A 19,620-nucleotide genomic window follows, 5' to 3' on the forward strand; every position below is an offset into this window, starting at 1 on the left:
GTTAATGAAATTATCAGCAGGTGCACTAGAGGGGCAACAATGAGACGACCCCCAAAACAGGAATGATTCAACAGGTGGAGGCCACTGACAGTTTTCCCTCCTCATCTTTTCTGACTGTTTTCTCACTAGTTTTGCATTTGGCTACGGTCAGTGTCACTACTGGTAGTATAAGGCAATACCTGGACCCTACAGAGGTTGCACAGGTAGTCCAACTTCTCCAGGATGGCACATCAATACGTGCCATTTACAGAAGGTTTGCTGTGTCTCCCATCACAGTCTCAAGGGCATGAAGGAGATTCCAGGAGATGGGCAGTTACTCTAGGAGAGCTGGACAGGGCCGTAGAAGGTCCTTAACCCATCAGCAGAACCGGCATCTGCTCCTTTGGGCAAGGAGGAACAGGATGAGCACTGCCAGAGCCCTACAAAATGACATCCAGCAGGCCACTGATGTGATTGTCTCTGACCAAACAATCAGAAACAGACTTCATGAGGGTGTCCTGAGGGCCCGACGTCCTCTAGTGAGCCTGTGCTCACTGCCCGGCACCATGGAGCTTGATTGGCATTGGCCATAGAATACCAGAATTGGCAGGTAAATCACTGGCGCCCTGTACTTTTCACAGATGAGAGCAGGTTCACCCTGATCAAATGTGACAGACATGAAAGGGTCTGGAGAAGCTATGGAGAATGTTATGCTGCCTGTAACATCGTTCAGTATGACCGGTTTGGTGGTGGGTTAGTGATGGTCTTGGGAGGCATATCCATGGAGGGACGCACAGATCTCTACAGGCTAGACAACGGCACCTTGACTGCCATTAGGTATCAGGATCAAATCCTTGGACCCATTGTCAGACCCTATGCTGGTGCAGTGGGTCCTGCATTCCTTCTGGTGCACAACAATGCCTGGCCACATGTGGAGAGAGTATGCAGGCAGTACCTGGAGGATGAAGGAATTGATACCATTGAATGGCCCCGACGCTCGCCTGACCTAAATCCAATAAAACACCTTTGGGACATTATGTTTCGGTCCATCCGATGCCGCCAGGTTGCACCTCAGACTGTTCAGGAGCTCAGTGATGCCCTGGTCCAGAGATCTCCCAGGACACCATCTGTCTCTCATTAGGAGCATGCCCCGATGTTGTCAGTACGTGGGAGCCATACAAACTACTGAGTACGATTTTGAGTTGCTGCAGTGAAATTGCGGCAAAATGGACAAGCCTGCCACATCATTTTTTCACTTTGATTTTCAGAGTGTCTTTGAATTTTCATTTCCATCAAACGATGAGACATCCTTTCGTTCCTAACACATTACCCAGTCTATATCAGTATAGATATCCAGCATGATTTTTTTCCCATTGAGATCTGATGTGTTTTCAAAGTGTTCCTTTAATTTTTTTGAACAGTTTATATATATATGTATGTATATATATATATATATATATATATATATATATATATATATATTGTGGACTGTAGAGGTTGCTTGCATGTTGTCTCCCAACCCAAATGACGACCATAAGGAGCAAAATAACAAAAGTAAAAGGGATTTATTAACAAAGCAACTGAACAATCAAAGCAAATACCAAAGAAACACATAACAGCTGAAAATAATAAAACCTAAGCCTCATGGTTTCGTAATTCACCTTGTCCTTTCAACTTTCTCTCTTCAGCTCTGGCCTTGAGCCATTGGCAGTGACTAATTCCCAAATCCAAGCCCCCTGTATACCGTATCCAGGTTTTTTTGTTTTTTTTTTTTAAGCCAGGGTCCAAGAACCCTTCGATGAAAGCTTTTGAAAGTACTTGTGGGTTTCCTGTCCAGAATTCAAAGTTCTGTTGGTACCCCGAGGAACCCCGCAGACCACCTGTCTTTGCCAGTCTCCCTGCGAGTCTAACATGAACCTGGGTAACAAACCTGCAGTATTATCTTCACAAAATGCACACTTTATATTACACTAAAAACAACCTGCTGCAATTTTCCTGATTCTGTAATTATTTAGTAAAGTGCCACAATGACCTGTCATGGCCCCAAGCAGCTAACACCTTTATCTTAAATTTTATTTCTCCATCAGGTAGTTCTTTCAATAACTGTATTTTTTAGAAAATGAATTACAATTAGCCACAACGAACAAATGGACATTTTTTGACAATATCTGTACATCACTTGAATTGGAATCTGCTGTCTAGTATCTGTGCAGTTTAGTAATATATATAATTGCATTTTAACATTATTATTCTTTCTTGTAACATTTTTCTAACATTATTTCTGAATATGGCACATTATTAGAAAAGTATTTAATGAATACAAATGTGATATCTGATTCTTTGAAGAAGTAAGTAAACACAAATGTAAATGCTCCATCTTTCAAAGCTGTTCCCTAAGTCCCTGAATGCTCCTGAATGTTATACCATGCTGACATCATTTTGTTGGACAATCCAAATTCCTTCCTGGCCTTACTGCTGACACAATGTAGGAGGGATTCCTGGACAAACTGGGACTCATCAGACCACGCTAGAGTTTTTCAGCATTCAGTTGTCCAATTTTGGTAATCAAGAGCTGACAAGCCCCCTCCGCCAGTGTGTTTCATATGATGTTTGTTGTGAGATGCCCTTCACTGCACCAGTGCTGTCAATGGCTATTATTTATATATTTGTTGTATTTAGCTTGAAGGAGTCTCCTTATTCTCCTTTGACCACTGCCACTAACAAGGTGTTTTGTCACTCAGAACACGTAATGTTTACTCTAACTATTCTCTGTAAATTCTAGAGCCTGAAGCACATGAAACTCCCAGGAGGGCCCTTGCTAATGATATGCTGGATCCACCATGTCTGGTCCCAGTAATCTTACTACAGTCACGTTCTCTCAGACCAAGCACCTTGTACAGTACAATGTTTGCCAGACAAAAACAAAACCTTGTGACCATACCTGCATACTATGCTGTACATACTGAGTTTTAGGCTACGTCCACGCTATTATGTTTTTGTTTAAAGAGGCAGTCATTAGTCTCCATTTTTGCCTTTTGTACTCACTACCCTGATGATTTTAACCCCCAAAAATGGAAACTTTTAAAAACAATCTCCAGAACAGTGCACTTCTGACACGGCAGCTCGCCATTGGAATGTGGATGTGTGAAAATATTGATTCTCGAAAACGCAGACTCTAATCGCATTCTGATTTGTTTCCGCTTATTATGTAGCCCTTCCCCAGTTGGATCCAGCTCATTTCCTGATTTTCATGGAAGAAAACCATATGCCAACATACCGGCACAGAAGAGTTGCTTGTTGTGTTGCTTACCTGTAGGCATCTAAATTCCGTTTTGCATAGTTTGAATTCTATATACATGCACATTCACATTTACCAGATGCTACAGGTTTGTGATAAATTTCATGCCTGGTAGTGTTACCATCTCTTGAAAGAGTTTTCCACTGATGTCTGCATGCCCATTATAGGCAAACTTCTACATCAGGGGTCCTCATTTAAGGTCCTGGAGGGCCGTACTGGCTAAAGGTTTTCACTTCAACCAATTTCTTAATTAAAACCCATTTATTTACCACAAAAGCAATACATTATTTGGGCTTAATTTTAGTTATCCTGCCTGTTACAATTCAGAACCCTTAATTGCCTGTTTAGTGTTTAGCAGCTACATTTCAATTTTAGCTGTTGCCTGTTTTCTTAACCAGACATTAGTTAACAATGAAATTCAGAAAACCAATAAACCAGCAGTCTCTCCAGCTAACGTGCTTCCTTTTAAACCTCTGCATATGCACCATGAAGTTTCTGTGTTAAAAGAATGTTTAGATATTAATGAGAGGGGAATTGGAAGGAGTATTAATTTTAAATCTGTTCTGGTCCACAAAACACATGGATAATATTTTCAGAGAAGGAAGCTCTACAGTGCAATTAAAATTTCTCTTGGATGAATGAAGACAAATAGTTAAATACCAAGTTTCATTACCAGCAAGGACTGGCGGAGTGGTGGCTCTGAGGCTAAGGATCTGCGCTGGTATCCCGAAGGTTGCCGGTTCGAATCCCTGTCACTGCCAAAAGAGATCCTACTCTGCTGGGCCCTTGAGCAAGGCCCTTAACCTGTAATTGCTTCAGGGGGCGCTGTACAATGGCTGACCCTGCACTCTGACCCCAAGGGGTATGCGAAAAAACTAACAAACACTGTTGTAAGTCACTCTGGATAAGAGCGTCTGCTAAATGATGTACATGTAAATGTCTTCTAATTAGGAAACTAGTCAGAAGATACTGGGACCCTCCAGCACCGTGACTGAGGAGCCCTGGTCTATGTCATATTTGATTTTATTTGTTTTAGGGCGGATGGAGGTACTTTTGTAAATGTTGCGAAAGCACTAGTGTGGACGGAGTAGTAGTGTGGATGTAGCCTCAGCCACACGCCATCATGGATTTAAATCTAAGAACTCTCACTGCCTTAAATATGTTTCAGCCCTGATTTATGCATGAAGAGATGGTAAAAAATATCGGTTTACAATATTTTAGCTCAGCTTTTGTGTCAAAGAGAGGCAGAAGCTGGAGAAGACAGCCCATGATGGAGAGACTTCACACCGGTGTTAGAGATTACACGAACTGGGACTTCTTTAAGTCTCACATTAAATACTTTCTAAAAATGCAACTCTGTTTTAACCACTGGAGCAATTCTATGTTGCCACTCGTCTAAATGTAAAATAAACCAAGTTAATGCAGATCTAAAATAAGCTGAGTAGCCCATTAGCATTGCAGCACAGTTTAAGCAAAATTGTAATTAACTTCAAAGATATTGTCACGAGAGGCTAAAAAGGTCTGATTTCATCACGACACATAGCAACAACAGCAGCATAGCGTATCACTAAAAAATAAAATGCAAGCTTTTAGAAAATTTCATAATAACAGTGAATACATTTGTATTATTACATCTTTTGGATTAAGAACACCTGCAGATAGAGAAATGTCAACAGACAAAGTTCAAGTGCACTCACCTGTTCTGCTCCTTGGCCCTTAAGTTGAAATACGAATAGGGTAACGCCATGGCCAGGGCTCCGAGCTCACGACGTCTACGGTGGGAAATGGCAATAAAATGACATATTCCAGGAGTTCAATGTGTTTACTTTGTCTAGCTGTACAAGCAAATGATTGCCTCCATAGCAACCCTAGTTGCTATTTGCAAAAGAAGTAATGCTAATCCCTATGAGGAAGATGTTATTTAAGGACAGTCCCTTTGTCAGGAGGAAAAGAAAGAGAAAGAAAAACAAAACAAACAAACAAAACCTAGTCCGACATGAATATTGGGTTACTTGTATTTGCATTCTTTGCAGGTTGCACAAGCCGTCCATCCACGACGTGTCAGTTCATATTCATGAAAATAAAGATTAAAGATTCTGTTAATAATAAAGGGGAGGTTTGTTCCAGCTGTTTAGTCCATTTTGCCTTCAATGAGCTACTGTGCATCCCTAGCCACCATTCTCTCCACAGAATTAGCAAAGAAAAACAAGCATGTGACTACACAATGTGGGAGAACGATGATGGCAGTCTGTTGTTAGGCTTAGGATGAAACCCAAGGTGAAGAGGTTGGTATGCAGTAGAGAGCGGGTGCACTCTGCGTCCTTTTTCAACTTGCTGTTATCTCTCTGCCTTTCAAATCTGCTATCTACAGACCTTAGGGAATGCTGTCGGCTGCAGACATCTTATGGCGACATGCACTACACGACGGGGATGTCACAATGCCACAACGTGTTCTGCTCGATGTCAATACCAGTGAAATTTTGCTTGATGCCTACTCAGTACCACGGCAAAATCAGCTGTTTATTAAGCCTACCTCTATTATTCAAGTGAACAATATTTAGCCTTAATCTGTAACAGCACATTAAATATATAAATGCAGTAACAGCACCTTTAAATTATTCATCAAGTAGTTACCCCGCTATCATTTAAGTAATTTACTATTGTCATTCATAAATTTAAAAGCACAATACAGGGCTTGAATTTTAATTTGTGATGGACTCAGGAATTAACAGCAAATTTGGCATTTTGTGGGGGATTTTAACATTATGGACCCTCATTTACCTTATCATGTGAACATTCTAAATTTTTTCTCTGACATTTTCTTCCCAGTAAGTGAAAAATATTTCTTAAACACATCACTAAAATGAACATTCAGGTGTTGTTATCTCCGTTTATTCCAAGATCGTTCAAGATATTTCATTTCAACAAACTTTTGAAAGCTGTTTCTAAAAACATGCTTTTAAAAAGCTGGTCTGTCAGAGAATCACTCTGTTAAGTTTGTAACATTTGCCGTCATAAGATTAGATTAGATTATTTATTTATAAAAGCACATTTAAAACAACAGAGGTTGCGCCAAAGTGCTGTTCAAAAAAGCATTAAAATAAATACAATACAAACAATCATGCAAAAGCAGATTAATAAAACAACCAATTGTAACATCCACCACATCCCATCATACACAATGAAAGACAGAAGAAAACAAGTAGGTCTTAAGCCGACTTTTAAAAACCTCGATCGAGGATGAAGACCTGATGTGCAGAGGTAAGTCATTCCAAAGCCTAGGAGCAACAACTGAAAAAGCTCTGTCTCCCCTAGACAGCTGAGATCTTGACACAACAAGGAGCAGTCACCAGATGACCTCAGTGCTCTTGGTGGCACAAAGGGGTGAAGGAGGTCACAGATATGTGGAATGAGACCATACAAGGCTTTAAAAACAGACAACAAGATTTTAAAATGAATGCGACACCTCACCGGAAGCCAGTGGAGAGAGGCTAAAACGGGGAAGATGTGATCCCTTTTTCTCAACCCAATCAAAAATTTAGCTGCCGCGTTCTGAACCAGCTGAAGGTGCGACAGAGTAGATTTTGGCAGACCCACATATAAGGAATTACAGTAATCTAAGTGAGATGTAATAAAGGCATGAATGACTGTTTCCAAATTTTCAAGTCTTCCAAGACATATATTTGCATCATTATCTGGCTAAAAAAGGAAAGAAATATTTAGAATATTTAACAGGTCAGTCAAATTAATACAAGTTTCAAATGTTATGGACTTCCAGTGCTTTAATTGTCCAAATATGTCCCTCCTTTTTTAAATTTGTTCAAACTTTAAGGCTTTCTTGTGTGAAATCAGTCTTATCAATTTTACATTACTCCATTAACTCAGAACTCGTGTAAAAACACCCTTACATGAGTGGTCAGACTTTGTTATTTCTTAGCCAGGGTATATTAATTCAGAATTAGAAAATTAACTGGACTGAAGTTCCCTGTAGTTAAATAATCTTAACCATTGAAATATATGACATACTGTAAAGCACGTGCTTTTTTACTATGTTTGTCACATTTATAGAGTATTATCATTATACTCATGAACAATAGTTTGCTTTCGAAAACCAAATAAATGATGGAGATTTAGCATTAGCATATTGATGTTCAGTAATGAAGTATGCGGTGTCACACACGTCCACATGGGAGGCAGCTAAAGGGCTTGAATGTGGGCAATTCCGAGCCAGACCAGGATGTGGCAGAGTGCACTGACTCTTTTTCTCACTTTTCTGCAGACCGTTCATGGGAAATTCCATCTGGCCCTGTTGACGCCACTTTTGGGCCCGAGCCTATTGATGAAGACCCTTCCGGTCCCGGGCCCTTTGACGTCACTTCCTATGCTGGCCTTTAAAAGCCTCCACTTTTCCCCTATCCCCTCAGCTCTGTTTTGGACTCCTATTTGTGCACATCAGTGCTATCACTTGTTTCAGTTTTGCAGCCAGGAAGCAATACACGGGTGGCTGCCCCAAACCTTGCTATGGCTCTTTGTCGAGTTTGTGACAGCGGTTTTGTCATCCAGCTAACTGCATGTCCTGGTTATTATGCACGTCTGTGAACACAGTACATGTTGTATTAATTTGGAGATGTGCTTTGTACTTTGAGTTGGTAGTTTGTTAATCCCTGAGGGGAAATTGCCTTTTTGCATGACTTTTAGGGGTCAGAGCACAGGGTCAGCCATTGTACAATGCCTCTGGAGTAGTTTTCAGGTTAAGGGTCTTGCTCAAGGGCCCAATGGGGTTGGATCCCTTCTGGCAGTAACAGGACTTGAACTGACATCCTTCTAGATACCAGCAGAGATCCTTAGCCTCAGAGCCACCAATCTGCACATCACACTATATGAATTTTATTTGGGTATTGATAAATGCATTTCATCATCACCTCATTTCTTCACCAATGTAGAAAGCCAAACAGCCAAACTGTTTTTAGCACTGTCTCTGTGGGGTTTCCTCAGATATTCCCCAGTCCTATACAGTGGAACCTTGGTTCATGAACGTCTCTGAACATGTACAAATTGGGTTACGACCAAAAAGTTCGGCAAACTTTTGCATCTGTTCACGACCACACACTTGGTATACGAACAAGGCAGTTTCCTTTTCGGTTTGTGCACGCCGATGATTTCCGCATGTGTTCAGTCTCTCCCTGTGCAGCGAGTGAGAGAGAGAGACAGACACACGCGAGAGAGAGAGAGAGACACGCGTGCGTGCACGTGAGAGAGACACACACACACACACACATACACACGAGAGAGAGAGGGCTGGCCGCATAAGGCCGAGAAGGCAGTTAAAGAATGCACCGGGCTTGTTTTTAAAGAGACTGATTTGAGCATTGTTTTAACCTTGTTGTATTTAATGAAGACTTTTTTCTATTGGATTTTAACCTCCACTTCACTTCTGTTTACAGCGATCGGTTCGTAGCATGCATTGTTGCATTGTTACTTTTCTTGGTTGTTTATTAAATTACAGATTTTTCAAATGTTCATTTTTTCCCTGTGCTTAAAACTCATTAAAGAAAAGTGTTTTTAGTGAGCGGCTCGTAGCGCTATAGCGCAAACTCTTGCAATGTTAGTTTTCTCTGTTGTTCAAGGTTTTCTCAGTGTTATTCAATGTTTTTACATTTAGTTTACTGTTACGCTGTGCATTCTATGGTATAATTAACTATATTTGTGCTTAAAAATATTTTTAAAAATATATTCACATACAGTTCGTACGGTCTGGAACGGATTAATTGTATTTACATACAATCCTATTGGGGAAATTACTTCGGGTCACGACCAAATCGGGTTACGACCAGAGTTTTGGAACGAATTATGGTCGTGACCCGAGGTTCCACTGTATGTGTAACTTCCACTGTATGTGGATGTGTGCAAGTTTTCTTCTGCGACCCTGAACTGTATACACTGGTTAGAAAATTAAAAGAGGCTTGGACGGAAATCAGTACGTGTGATCATTACAATCAAAGAATGAAAGAAAAGTCTCAGTTCTTTTATCTGGACTATGTAGGTCATGGTTTTAAAAAATCAATTATTCTCACCATTACTTGATCTCCAGTTACCAATTTGTGAAACTAAAAGTTAAACAATTACATGTCATATGTGATCAGTCACATTATTGCACTCTCAATTCCTTTAATCATGTGCTGAAATTCTTCTGCTGTTTTTCTTTTCGACATGTGTTGATGCGGTGCTGTATCATTATACCACTGTGAGCCATTTTTATATGTACTGTAGTTTTTACTCACATTTTTCTCATGGTTTAATGTGCCTTCTAAAATAATCTTTCTACTTGTAGTCACAAGTAAGTGCAGTACCAACTTTTGGCCCTTAAAATGGCATTCTGCAATGATGTGCTTTTTAAAACAATGTCCTGTTATTCAGCATATTGTGGTGAAGAAAGAATATGGAAAGATAAGTTCTGTATTTTTCAAGTTGAAGATATTTCTTCACAATCCTTGTATGTATTAATTTGCCACATAAAAATTATGTTTTAAAGTGGGGAGTATTTTTTTTTATATTTTTAAAAATATGTCCTCTATTCTTGCAGCTTACAATGGTGCTGAAGGGTACCAGTGTCCACAGATGAATGAAAAAGTCTTAGAACTTACCAAAATATGTCCGCTGCAAAGTTTTTGATTTAATAAAACTTGCCTTCTGGGTTAAATTTGGCACACTTGTGATAACGAATGGAAACAAGAAATGATTACTTTATCAAACTTTCCTGGAGTTATTTTTGTTGCAATAAGAATACATTCCCCTCTTTCGTGTCTGCTCACAGCTGCCATCGCGGGTGGAGTTATGACAACCCAAAAGCTCCCACTGCCAAGCTACCTTTGGCTTATGTTCTTTCTTTTGCTTCAGCAATTCTGCTTCTTCAGTGTCTATATTCTGCCATGTCCTGAAACAACAGACAGATGTGTGCTCATATAATATGATTATATTTACCTAAACAGCACCAATTTTGGCCCATTAAATTCTGTGTTACTATTTAACACAGCCTACAGAGTGGCATTCACACCAATTGGCAGCATAGTGGAAAGAGTTTCATTGTACTTTGTACAAATAACAATAAATCTGAAATGAACTGATTACACTGCATTGCATTTTTAATAAAAGCCTCCGATTTTTGAAAGAGCCAAGCTACCTGCACGTCACAGTTGTGTGTTCTGTGTAAAAAAAAAAAAACACTCAGGAAATGAAAAAGGCAGAGTGTGTGATAGAACTGATTGAAGTGGCACAAACCAGTGCTGGTATCGAGAGAACATGTAAACTCCATGCAGACCCTGGTGCTGTGAGACAGGGATGACAGCTCTACGCAACCTCTCTGCCCATTCAAACCCATCTGTACTAAACTTACAGAACTTTATCTTGATTAAACGTTCATGAATTAGCATTGCTGAAATGGCCCTAGTCTGTGTGTGTCTTTACCTTACTAGAGATGGGTTATCTGTCCAGGTGTTGTTCCTGCATTGTGCCTGATTCTTGCTGGAAAAGGAGCCAGCTGCCTTGGAACCCAGCCCTCGATCAGCAGGTTAGATGGATGAACGGATGCCTATAATGTCTGTCCAGTTCTTGTCACTTGATTGTGACAAGCTACGTGTGTGCACTGTCTCACTGAGGCACATGCTTGCATTGTCATTCCAGTGGCAGCAGGCAGTATCTTTGCAAAAAATAATGTGCTTCTGTGTATTGAAAGAATATGAGCAAATGTAAGAAGGCCTTTTTCAGTTATTATGGTTAAGTTGCCTACAGAATAGAAGCAGAAATGCTCAGCTAGGCATCAACATTCAATAATGGCAATGTCGGTACTTGGGGATGACTTTCCGAGGTGATTTTCCAAGGCGGAGTGGTGGCTTTGAGGCTAAGGATCTGTGCTGGTATCTGGAAGGTTGCTGGTTCCAATCCCTTACTGCCCAGAAGGGATCCTACTCCACTGGGCCCTTGAACCTGAAAATTGCTCCAGGGTGCTGTACAATGGCTGACCCTGCATTCTGACCCTCAAAGGTTAGGTGGAAAAACCCCTTTGGGATTAATACAATGTACTAAATACCAAAAAAAGAAGATTCCATACCCTTGTGGCCAAGTGCCTCCTCCTCATTGTGCAGGCTGCAACAAGGACAGTCACTCTGGGGACTGAAACAGTGACACAGGGGAAGATGAATGGGGTAGTTGGGGAAATGAAGTGCACAGCTGGCCTCCCTTTATAATGGCCGAATGTCACTGCAATGGTTTACTTTCTGCTTTTTTTTCTGGCATTTGGTACACTGTATTAATCCCCGAGGGGAAATTGTATTGTCACATGACCTTTGGAGGTCAGAGCACAGGGTCAGCCATTGTTTTTTACCTTCTTAAAATAGCACAGATACTCTGTTTTGCAATATGTGTGGAATCTCAAGTCAGATCAGATCAGATCAATACTTCATAACATTTTTTGGCTTGGAAATTGGACATATTTGGTAAGTGTTAAGGTTTTTCTTTATAACAGGACTTCAGTAACCTTAAGCATTATTATAAAATGCAAGAGCCGCTTTATTTTTTAAAATGTATAAAATATGCTTCACTTTGGAACACACTTTCACGTGGTAAACTATTATATGATTGTGAAGAAATAGACATGACTTGCAGTTTCAAATTGATAATTTAAGGAACATTCACACCTAATTAGAAAATGTGTAGAGAGATAATGTTGTTGATAAAAGCACTGTTACCGGCTAGGCTTCATGAATGGTGGGTTATGAGAAAGCGGTTTAGGTGGTTGACAAGGTTATTGAAGAAGTGGCTATGTCTGCAGGATCCAGACTGGTACAAGAGAGTGACATCTGCTCTTGTTTCTTTCTGGAGTAAGAGTGTTATAAGTGAAATACTATTTTGTGGAAAAATGAAGAGCCATGCAAGATTATCAATGAGTATTTTCAGACAAATCTATAGTTAATCACTAGCAACAGAAAAATACCCTACACAACCTTCTGGGCAATCCATAATGGGTAATGGGGAGGGATATTTGGTGGCCTTTACCTTGGAAGCCCACTTACACCTTTTGAGGGTCTCAGTAATTGAAAGACATTGTGCTGCTCATATGACTTCATAGCTTCGTAACACATTTATGACGGTGGAGTTGCTCCTACATTACATCAGCTCTAGTCTAACATTAGAAATTCAATGACAGCACTGCTCATGATTTTGTTGTTTTTGGCATCCATGTTGACTTGACTCTGTAAGAAGAAAAGAACACCGTAGACACTTGTAAACAGAATACCCATTTCAAGTTCAGGTTTGCTTTATACAGTATATGTATTACAGTCCTCAAAGGTTGCTGATCAACCCCATTCAGAATGTTCTAGGTAACAAAAGGTGATACTAAACTTTAGCTCAGCAGGTTATGCTCTTTGGGAGGCTCTAGAAAATGGTAGGATGATAAGAAGATTTCTGAGGGGAACAGGGCATTCTGTTTGTCAACTGCAGTAATTCTAACCACAAGGGGGCGACATTAAAACTGGAGGTGGATTCAGAGAGAGTATTCTGGCTATTTTTTGTATGGAAAATTGTTGGTGAAAAATAAAAACCTTTTATTTGAACCTGGAGTCATTTTGTTTAATATTTTGAACGTAGTTTGGACTTGGTGGGCCCCCTTGTGGTTATATTTTTGTTTATTATGGTGCTTGATGGCAGTGACTTGTTGCATGCTACTTATACATGCAAGTAAGAATACTTTGAGCCCATGAGGGCACTACCACTTTTATTCCTTTTTCAAAACGATGAAAGATATGGTCAGATAAAAAATTTAGTATAAGGTAATTTGTATGAACAAGCACACACCATGATGACGAAATGGTCAATTTTGCAATAATAAATCACACTTTACCATATACAATGTACTGTATGTATAAAAAGCCTGGCGCAGTTTGAATAAAACTAGGAAAACAAAAAGAGTGACATTTGGTTTGTAGGCCACAGAAGTTGTGCTTTCTGTTTACTGGAGCAATACAAACAGCTAACTAATAGCAATAAACGTGTCTTTCTTTAATGGAATGTTGTCCATAGGGAGTGCCACCTAATTGGTCATGTTCACTATGTTAAACAATGTAAAATGAGCACAATGTCTAGTTTAATATGCTGAAATGACACACTTACATCACCCTAAATTGGTTACTCAGGTCTGCAACAAGACAAAATTGAAAAGAATATCAAGATTGTGGTGATGTTTGATAACAAACAGACAAATGTAATGAGAAATCCAGTTTCCTATAAATTACAATAACAGATAATAATATTGTATATTGTGCTTTGTAAGGATTCAATGTGTAGTCTCAAGCAGCTCAGACATGGCCATAACACCCAGGTCATCAGACATATTTGTACAATGTGACAAACTGTAGCCTCAACTGCATGGAGAGTTCAATAAATTTGGAATTTACTTTCAGACATAGAATTTCCAGGGGGCAGAATAAAAATTCCTGTGAGATCCAGTGATTTGGATTCAGTCAAACATACAGAATATACCATAAATCACTTGTGAGCGCCATGGCTGGACTGGCCGCTACGATTAAGATTAACAGGAAACTTTAAACTGATACTATAAAATCTTTGGCCAGGATGCAGACACTGGGATCCAGAACTGCATTGAATAGTTTCAGTAGTGAGCTGCTGAATGGAAGAATGGTGTGCAACTGCACAATATCTTTATGGATCTTAGGTATACCAACTTAAAGAACAAGCCAAAACACCATCTTGGTAGCTGCTATCTTCCCTGCAGACCAGAGGACAAGTCCTGGGATGGGGTGTGACTCCAGTTCCAGTACAGCCCTGGATGTCCTGCATCTTCTGACCCAGGAACTTCTTAAACAGCAAAGGCACGGGAAATAGGAGTTCATTCAGACTATGCTTGCTTAGCGAATGCAACTGCACAATGGAGAGAACTTGTTTTCCTACACAGAAATGCAAAGAACACAAGATGCCCATTCCTTTGCCCTTCATACTTTCGTTTTTAGCCCCACAAATTAAATCGGGTAGCCAGCTGGTCCCCAATCCTTTAGGATTTCTCTGTTTCCTTTATTGGCTACCATTAGTTACACTGTCATAATTAAATTATTGCATTTTATCCTGATCCATTATTATATTTAACAAGACATTTACAATTGGGAAATAGGGGTGCAGAATTTTAAGAAATATAATTATGATCAGTGGAAAGCATATTCATACACATCATTGCCAAATATTTTAGAAATTTCCACATGTGCTTTGATGTAAGGGGCTTTATGACCGAATGACAACAACTTGAAGTTGACATTGTGATGGGATGCACCATTTCTCCAATAATGTTTGTGGCTGCCTTTGACGTAATTGAGCTAGACAAGCAGTAAGGGGCATGAAATTACCATCTGGTGATGGACTTCCTCTTCTGAGAAGTTACATGGACGACATCACAAGTATCTTACAGACAGCCCCTTGCACAGCAAGGCTCCACAAACACCTTGATGACCTGACCACATGGGGGAGGATGGAGATCAAGTCATTTAAGTCTCGAAGCCTATCAATCAGGAAGGGCATCCGAAAGGGTAATGTTTTATTTGTCATTGGTGGTGATGAGATCACACAGCTGGTTGATCAACCTATCAGAAGTCTGGGGAGACGATATATATCAGAAATGTCAGACAAACAGGTTAGGAACTTAGCGCAGAAACAGTTGGCAGAGGGCTTGCAAAGATTGACAGTTGTCAACGTCCAGAGAAATCCAAGGTGTGCTGTTATCAGTACACACTTTATCAGTGTGTGATGTCTCCACTTAAAGCGAGTGAGGTACCATCAATAGTTACCAGCAGAATGGATCGCATAGCTAACTATTACATGAGGAAGTGGTTCGGCCTCCCACATTGCTTCTCCGAAAAGGGTCTCTTTGGCAAGAATGCCCTGCAGCTGCCTCTCAAGGCAGTCAGCCTCAGATACAAGCAGGAGAAAACTTGGCTGAAGCTAGAACTGAGGGAATCCAGGGATCACCTGATAAGGAAGGCAGAAGTGAATGTCAGCACAGGATGCAAGTGGAGGGCACAGACCAAGGTTGGCCTTGCCATCAGGAGGTTGCAACACAAAGATGTCCTGAGGAAAGTGCAAGACAGCCAAGTTGGACTGGATGGAGGAGAACTTACACTGCTATGGAGTATGACCACAAAGAAGTAGAGATAGAATATGGTTGTGGAGGTGGTTACACGAGTGGAGCACAACCACTACCTCATTTAGGCAGTGTCCAAAGACAAGTAGGGAGCATGGACATGATGGGAGGCCTATACAACTAGAGTTGTCAGCTGGGCAGATATCTGGAGGACACAACAGGCACGGCTGACCTTCCTGATAAGGGCGAAGTATGACACTGTCCCTTGTCCTGGGAACCTTGCTTTGTGGATTGGGAGTGAGGAGAAGTGCCCACTGTGTAACAACAGCAACATAGATCTCCAGCGAATCTTGTCGGGATGCGGCATAACCTGGTGTTGAGAACGTTGACTGACCTATTAGAAAGGAGCAGGATGGTGAAAAATAACACTTCAGAACTCCATCAGCCAGAAATTGTATTTGCTAAGCAAGGCGAGACGAGACCAAAAACAGCAGCAGGAATGTCGCAGTTAGTGCTGACCCCTGGGAGAGCATTGGAGTTGAGGGTGAACTTGGATAAGCAGCTGGTTTTTCCATCAGAAATCACTCAAACATTATAAGACCAGACACTGTAATGTGGTCCACAGCTGCCAGGAAGGTCCTCATCATTGAACTTACCGTCCCCTGGAAGGAGGAACTACCAGCAGCACTTGAGTACAAGCCCCTCAAATACTCTAAGTTGGCAGCAGAGTGCAAGGAGGCAGGCTGGGCAACTTCCATCTAAGCAGGATGCAGGGGCTTTGTGGGTAAATCAGTAATCTAGCTCCTGTGGACTACGGGTATGACTGGTATTGACTTACGGAAGGCCATTAAAGAGCTGGTAGAGGAGGCGAAGGTGGAGAAGGCTAGTTACTGGTTTTGGCTACAGAGGAAGGGTAGTTTTTGGAGCTTAACCCCATATAAGGCCAGCTGTAGGGAGTGGCAGGGGGGTTGTCCCCATGCGGCTACTGACCCTACCAGGAGGTGTACTGAGTAGGGGGTAAAAAATCAGACAGCAGTGGCATCAGCCGGTGATACTGCAGCTGACCTAATTGGCACTGGTGTAGGTGTGTCAGGCAATGCCGAGCAGGAATAACACCACCTGTACAACAAATTATACCATACACAAAATAAAAAACAATAACCCATTTTTGTATTTCTGCCTTGACAAAATAACAAAAGGGGGAACTAAAATATTGTTTTATTGTGCTGAACATCCAAATAAAAGTGTGCTCCACCAATTAATAAATGAAACGCAGGCGACACTGCCTAGACCTTCTCCAAGTGGAGTGACGTGTTTCTGCCTTTATTGATATACAAAATTACAGCATAAGAGAGGTGTAAAAATTTAAAAATGTATTCAAACATGAAATTACTGAGTTAACCATCACAAGAACTTACTGGGATTCATTCATTCATTCACAGAACCAGTACCAGTGTGACCCGACGGTTTTCTGTGCAGATGGCATACAAATGTGACAGAAAAAAGTTAAAAATTCTCCATTGTCTCCCGCTTATCCGAGGTCGGGTCGCGGGGGCAGCAGCTTGAGCAGAGATGCCCAGACTTCCCTCTCCCCGGCCACTTCTTCTAGCTCTTCCGGGAGAATCCCGAGGCGTTCCCAGGCCAGTCGAGAGACATAGTCCATCCAGCGTGTCCTGGGTCTTCCCCGGGGCCTCCTCCCGGTTAGATGTGCCCGGAACACCTCGCCAGGGAGGCGTCCAGGAGGCATCCTGATCAGATGCCCGAGCCACCTCATCTGACTCCTCTCGATGCGGAGGAGCAGCGGCTCTACTCTGAGCCCCTCCCGGATGACTGAGCTTCTCACCCTATCTTTAAGGGAAAGCCCAGACACCCTGCGGAGGAAACTCATTTCAGCCGCTTGTATTCGCGATCTCGTTCTTTCGGTCACTACCCAAAGTTCATGACCATAGGTGAGGGTAGGAACATAGATCGACTGGTAAATTGAGAGCTTCGCCTTGCGGCTCAGCTCCTTTTTCACCACGACAGACCGATGCAGTGCCCGCATTACTGCGGATGCCGCACCGATCCGCCTGTCGATCTCACGCTCCATTCTTCCCTCACTCGTGAACAAGACCCCGAGATACTTGAACTCCTCCACTTGGGGCAGGATCTCGCTACCAACCCTGAGAGGGCACTCCACCCTTTTCCGGCTGAGGACCATGGTCTTGGATTTGGAGGTGCTGATTCTCATCCCAGCCGCTTCACACTCGGCTGCGAACCGATCCAGAGAGAGCTGAAGATCACGGCCTGATGAAGCAAACAGGACAACATCATCTGCAAAAAGCAGTGACCCAATCCTGAGCCCACCAAACTGGACCCCCTCAATGCCGTGGCTGCGCCTAGAAATTCTGTCCATAAAAGTTATGAACAGGATCGGTGACAAAGGGCAGCCCTGGCGGAGTCCAACTCTCACTGGAAACGGGTTCGACTTACTGCCGGCAATGCGGACCAAGCTCTGGCACCGATTGTACAGGGACCGAACAGCCCTTATCAGGGGGCCGGTACCCCATACTCTCGGAGTACCCCCCACAGGATTCCCCGAGGGACACGGTCGAATGCCTTTTCCAAGTCCACAAAACACAGGTAGACTGGTTGGGCAAACTCCCATGCACCCTCCAGGACCCTGCTAAGGGTATAGAGCTGGTCCACTGTTCCGCGACCAGGACGAAAACCACACTGTTCCTCCTGAATCCGAGGCTCGACTATCCGACAGACCCTCCTCTCCAAGACCCCTGAATAGACTTTTCCAGGGAGGCTGAGGAGTGTGATCCCTCTGTAGTTGGAACACACCCTCCGATCCCCCTTCTTAAAGAGGGGGACCACCACCCCGGTCTCCCAATCCAGAGGCACTGTCCCTGATGTCCATGCGATGTTGCAGAGGCGTGTCAGCCAAGACAGTCCTACAACATCCAGAGCCTTGAGGAACTCTGGGCGTATCTCATCCACCCCCGGGGCCCTGCCACCAAGGAGTTTTTTGACCACCTCGGTGACCTCAGTCCCAGAGATGGGGGAGCCCACCTGTGAGTCCCCAGGCTCTGCTTCCTCATTGGAAGGCATGTTAATGGGATTGAGGAGGTCTTCGAAGTATTCCCCCCACCGACCCACAACGTCCCGAGTCGAGGTCAGCAGCGCACCATCCCCACCATATACAGTGTTGACACTGCACTGCTTCCCCTTCCTGAGACGCCGGATGGTGGACCAGAATCTCCTCGAAGCCGTCCGAAAGTCGTTCTCCATGGCCTCCCCAAACTCCTCCCACGCCCGAGTTTTTGCCTCAGCAACCACCAAAGCTGCATTCCGCTTGGCCTGCCGGTACCTATTAGCTGCCTCCAGGGTCCCACAGGACAAAAGGGACCGGTAGGACTCCTTCTTCAGCTTGACGGCATCCTTCACCGCCGGTGTCCACCAACGGGTTCGGGGATTGCCGCCACGACAGGCACTGACCACCTTACGGCCACAGCTCCGGTCAGCTGCCTCAACAATAGAGGCACGGAACATGGCCCATTCGGACTCAATGTCCCCCACCTCCCTCGGGATGTGGTCGATGTTCTGCCGGAGGTGGGAGTTGAAGCTACTTCTGACAGGGGGCTCTGCCAGACGTTCCCAGCAGACCCTCACAACACGTTTGGGCCTACCACGCCTGACCGGCATCCTCCCCCACCATCGAAACCAACTCACCACCAGGTGGTGATCAGTTGACAGCTCCGCCCCTCTCTTCACCCGAGTGTCCAAGACATGTGGCCGCAAGTCCGACGACACGACCACAAAGTCGATCATCGAACTGAGGCCTAGGGTGTCCTGGTGCCAAGTACACATATGAACACCCCTATGCTTGAACATGGTGTTTGTTATGGACAATCCGTGACGAGCGCAGAAGTCCAATAACAAAACACCGCTCAGGTTCAGATCAGGGGGGCCATTCCTCCCAATCACGCCCTTCCAGGTCTCACTGTCATTGCCCATGTGAGCATTGAAGTCTCCCAGCAGAACGAGGGAGTCCCCAGAAGGTATGCCCTCTAGCACCCCATCCAGGGACTCCAAAAAGGGTGGGTACTCCGAACTGCTGTTCGGTGCATACGCAGAAACAACAGTTAGGACCCGTCCCCCCACCCGAAGGCGAAGGGAGGCTACCCTCTCGTCCACCGGGGTAAACCCCAATGTA

At 43.0% G+C, this 19,620-nt stretch overlaps 1 protein-coding gene across 2 annotated transcripts in view; it reads right to left on the bottom strand.

The window, feature by feature from the left end:
- Window positions 1–5,169, bottom strand: part of c3h2orf50 (chromosome 3 C2orf50 homolog) — a 56,475-nt gene extending 51,306 nt beyond the window's left edge. The window contains exon 1 of one of the 2 annotated variants that reach the window (XM_051924929.1): window positions 4,975–5,169. In XM_051924929.1, the coding sequence (XP_051780889.1) occupies window positions 4,975–5,024 (50 nt within the window). In that variant the 5' untranslated portion in view covers window positions 5,025–5,169. The remainder of the gene's footprint in view (window positions 1–4,974) is intronic. The other variant, XM_028796858.2, reaches the window with a different exon arrangement.
- Window positions 5,170–19,620: the final 14,451 nt, after the last annotated feature.

The sequence above is a fragment of the Erpetoichthys calabaricus genome, chromosome 3, assembly GCF_900747795.2.
Source record: "Erpetoichthys calabaricus chromosome 3, fErpCal1.3, whole genome shotgun sequence".
NCBI lineage: Eukaryota > Metazoa > Chordata > Cladistia > Polypteriformes > Polypteridae > Erpetoichthys > Erpetoichthys calabaricus.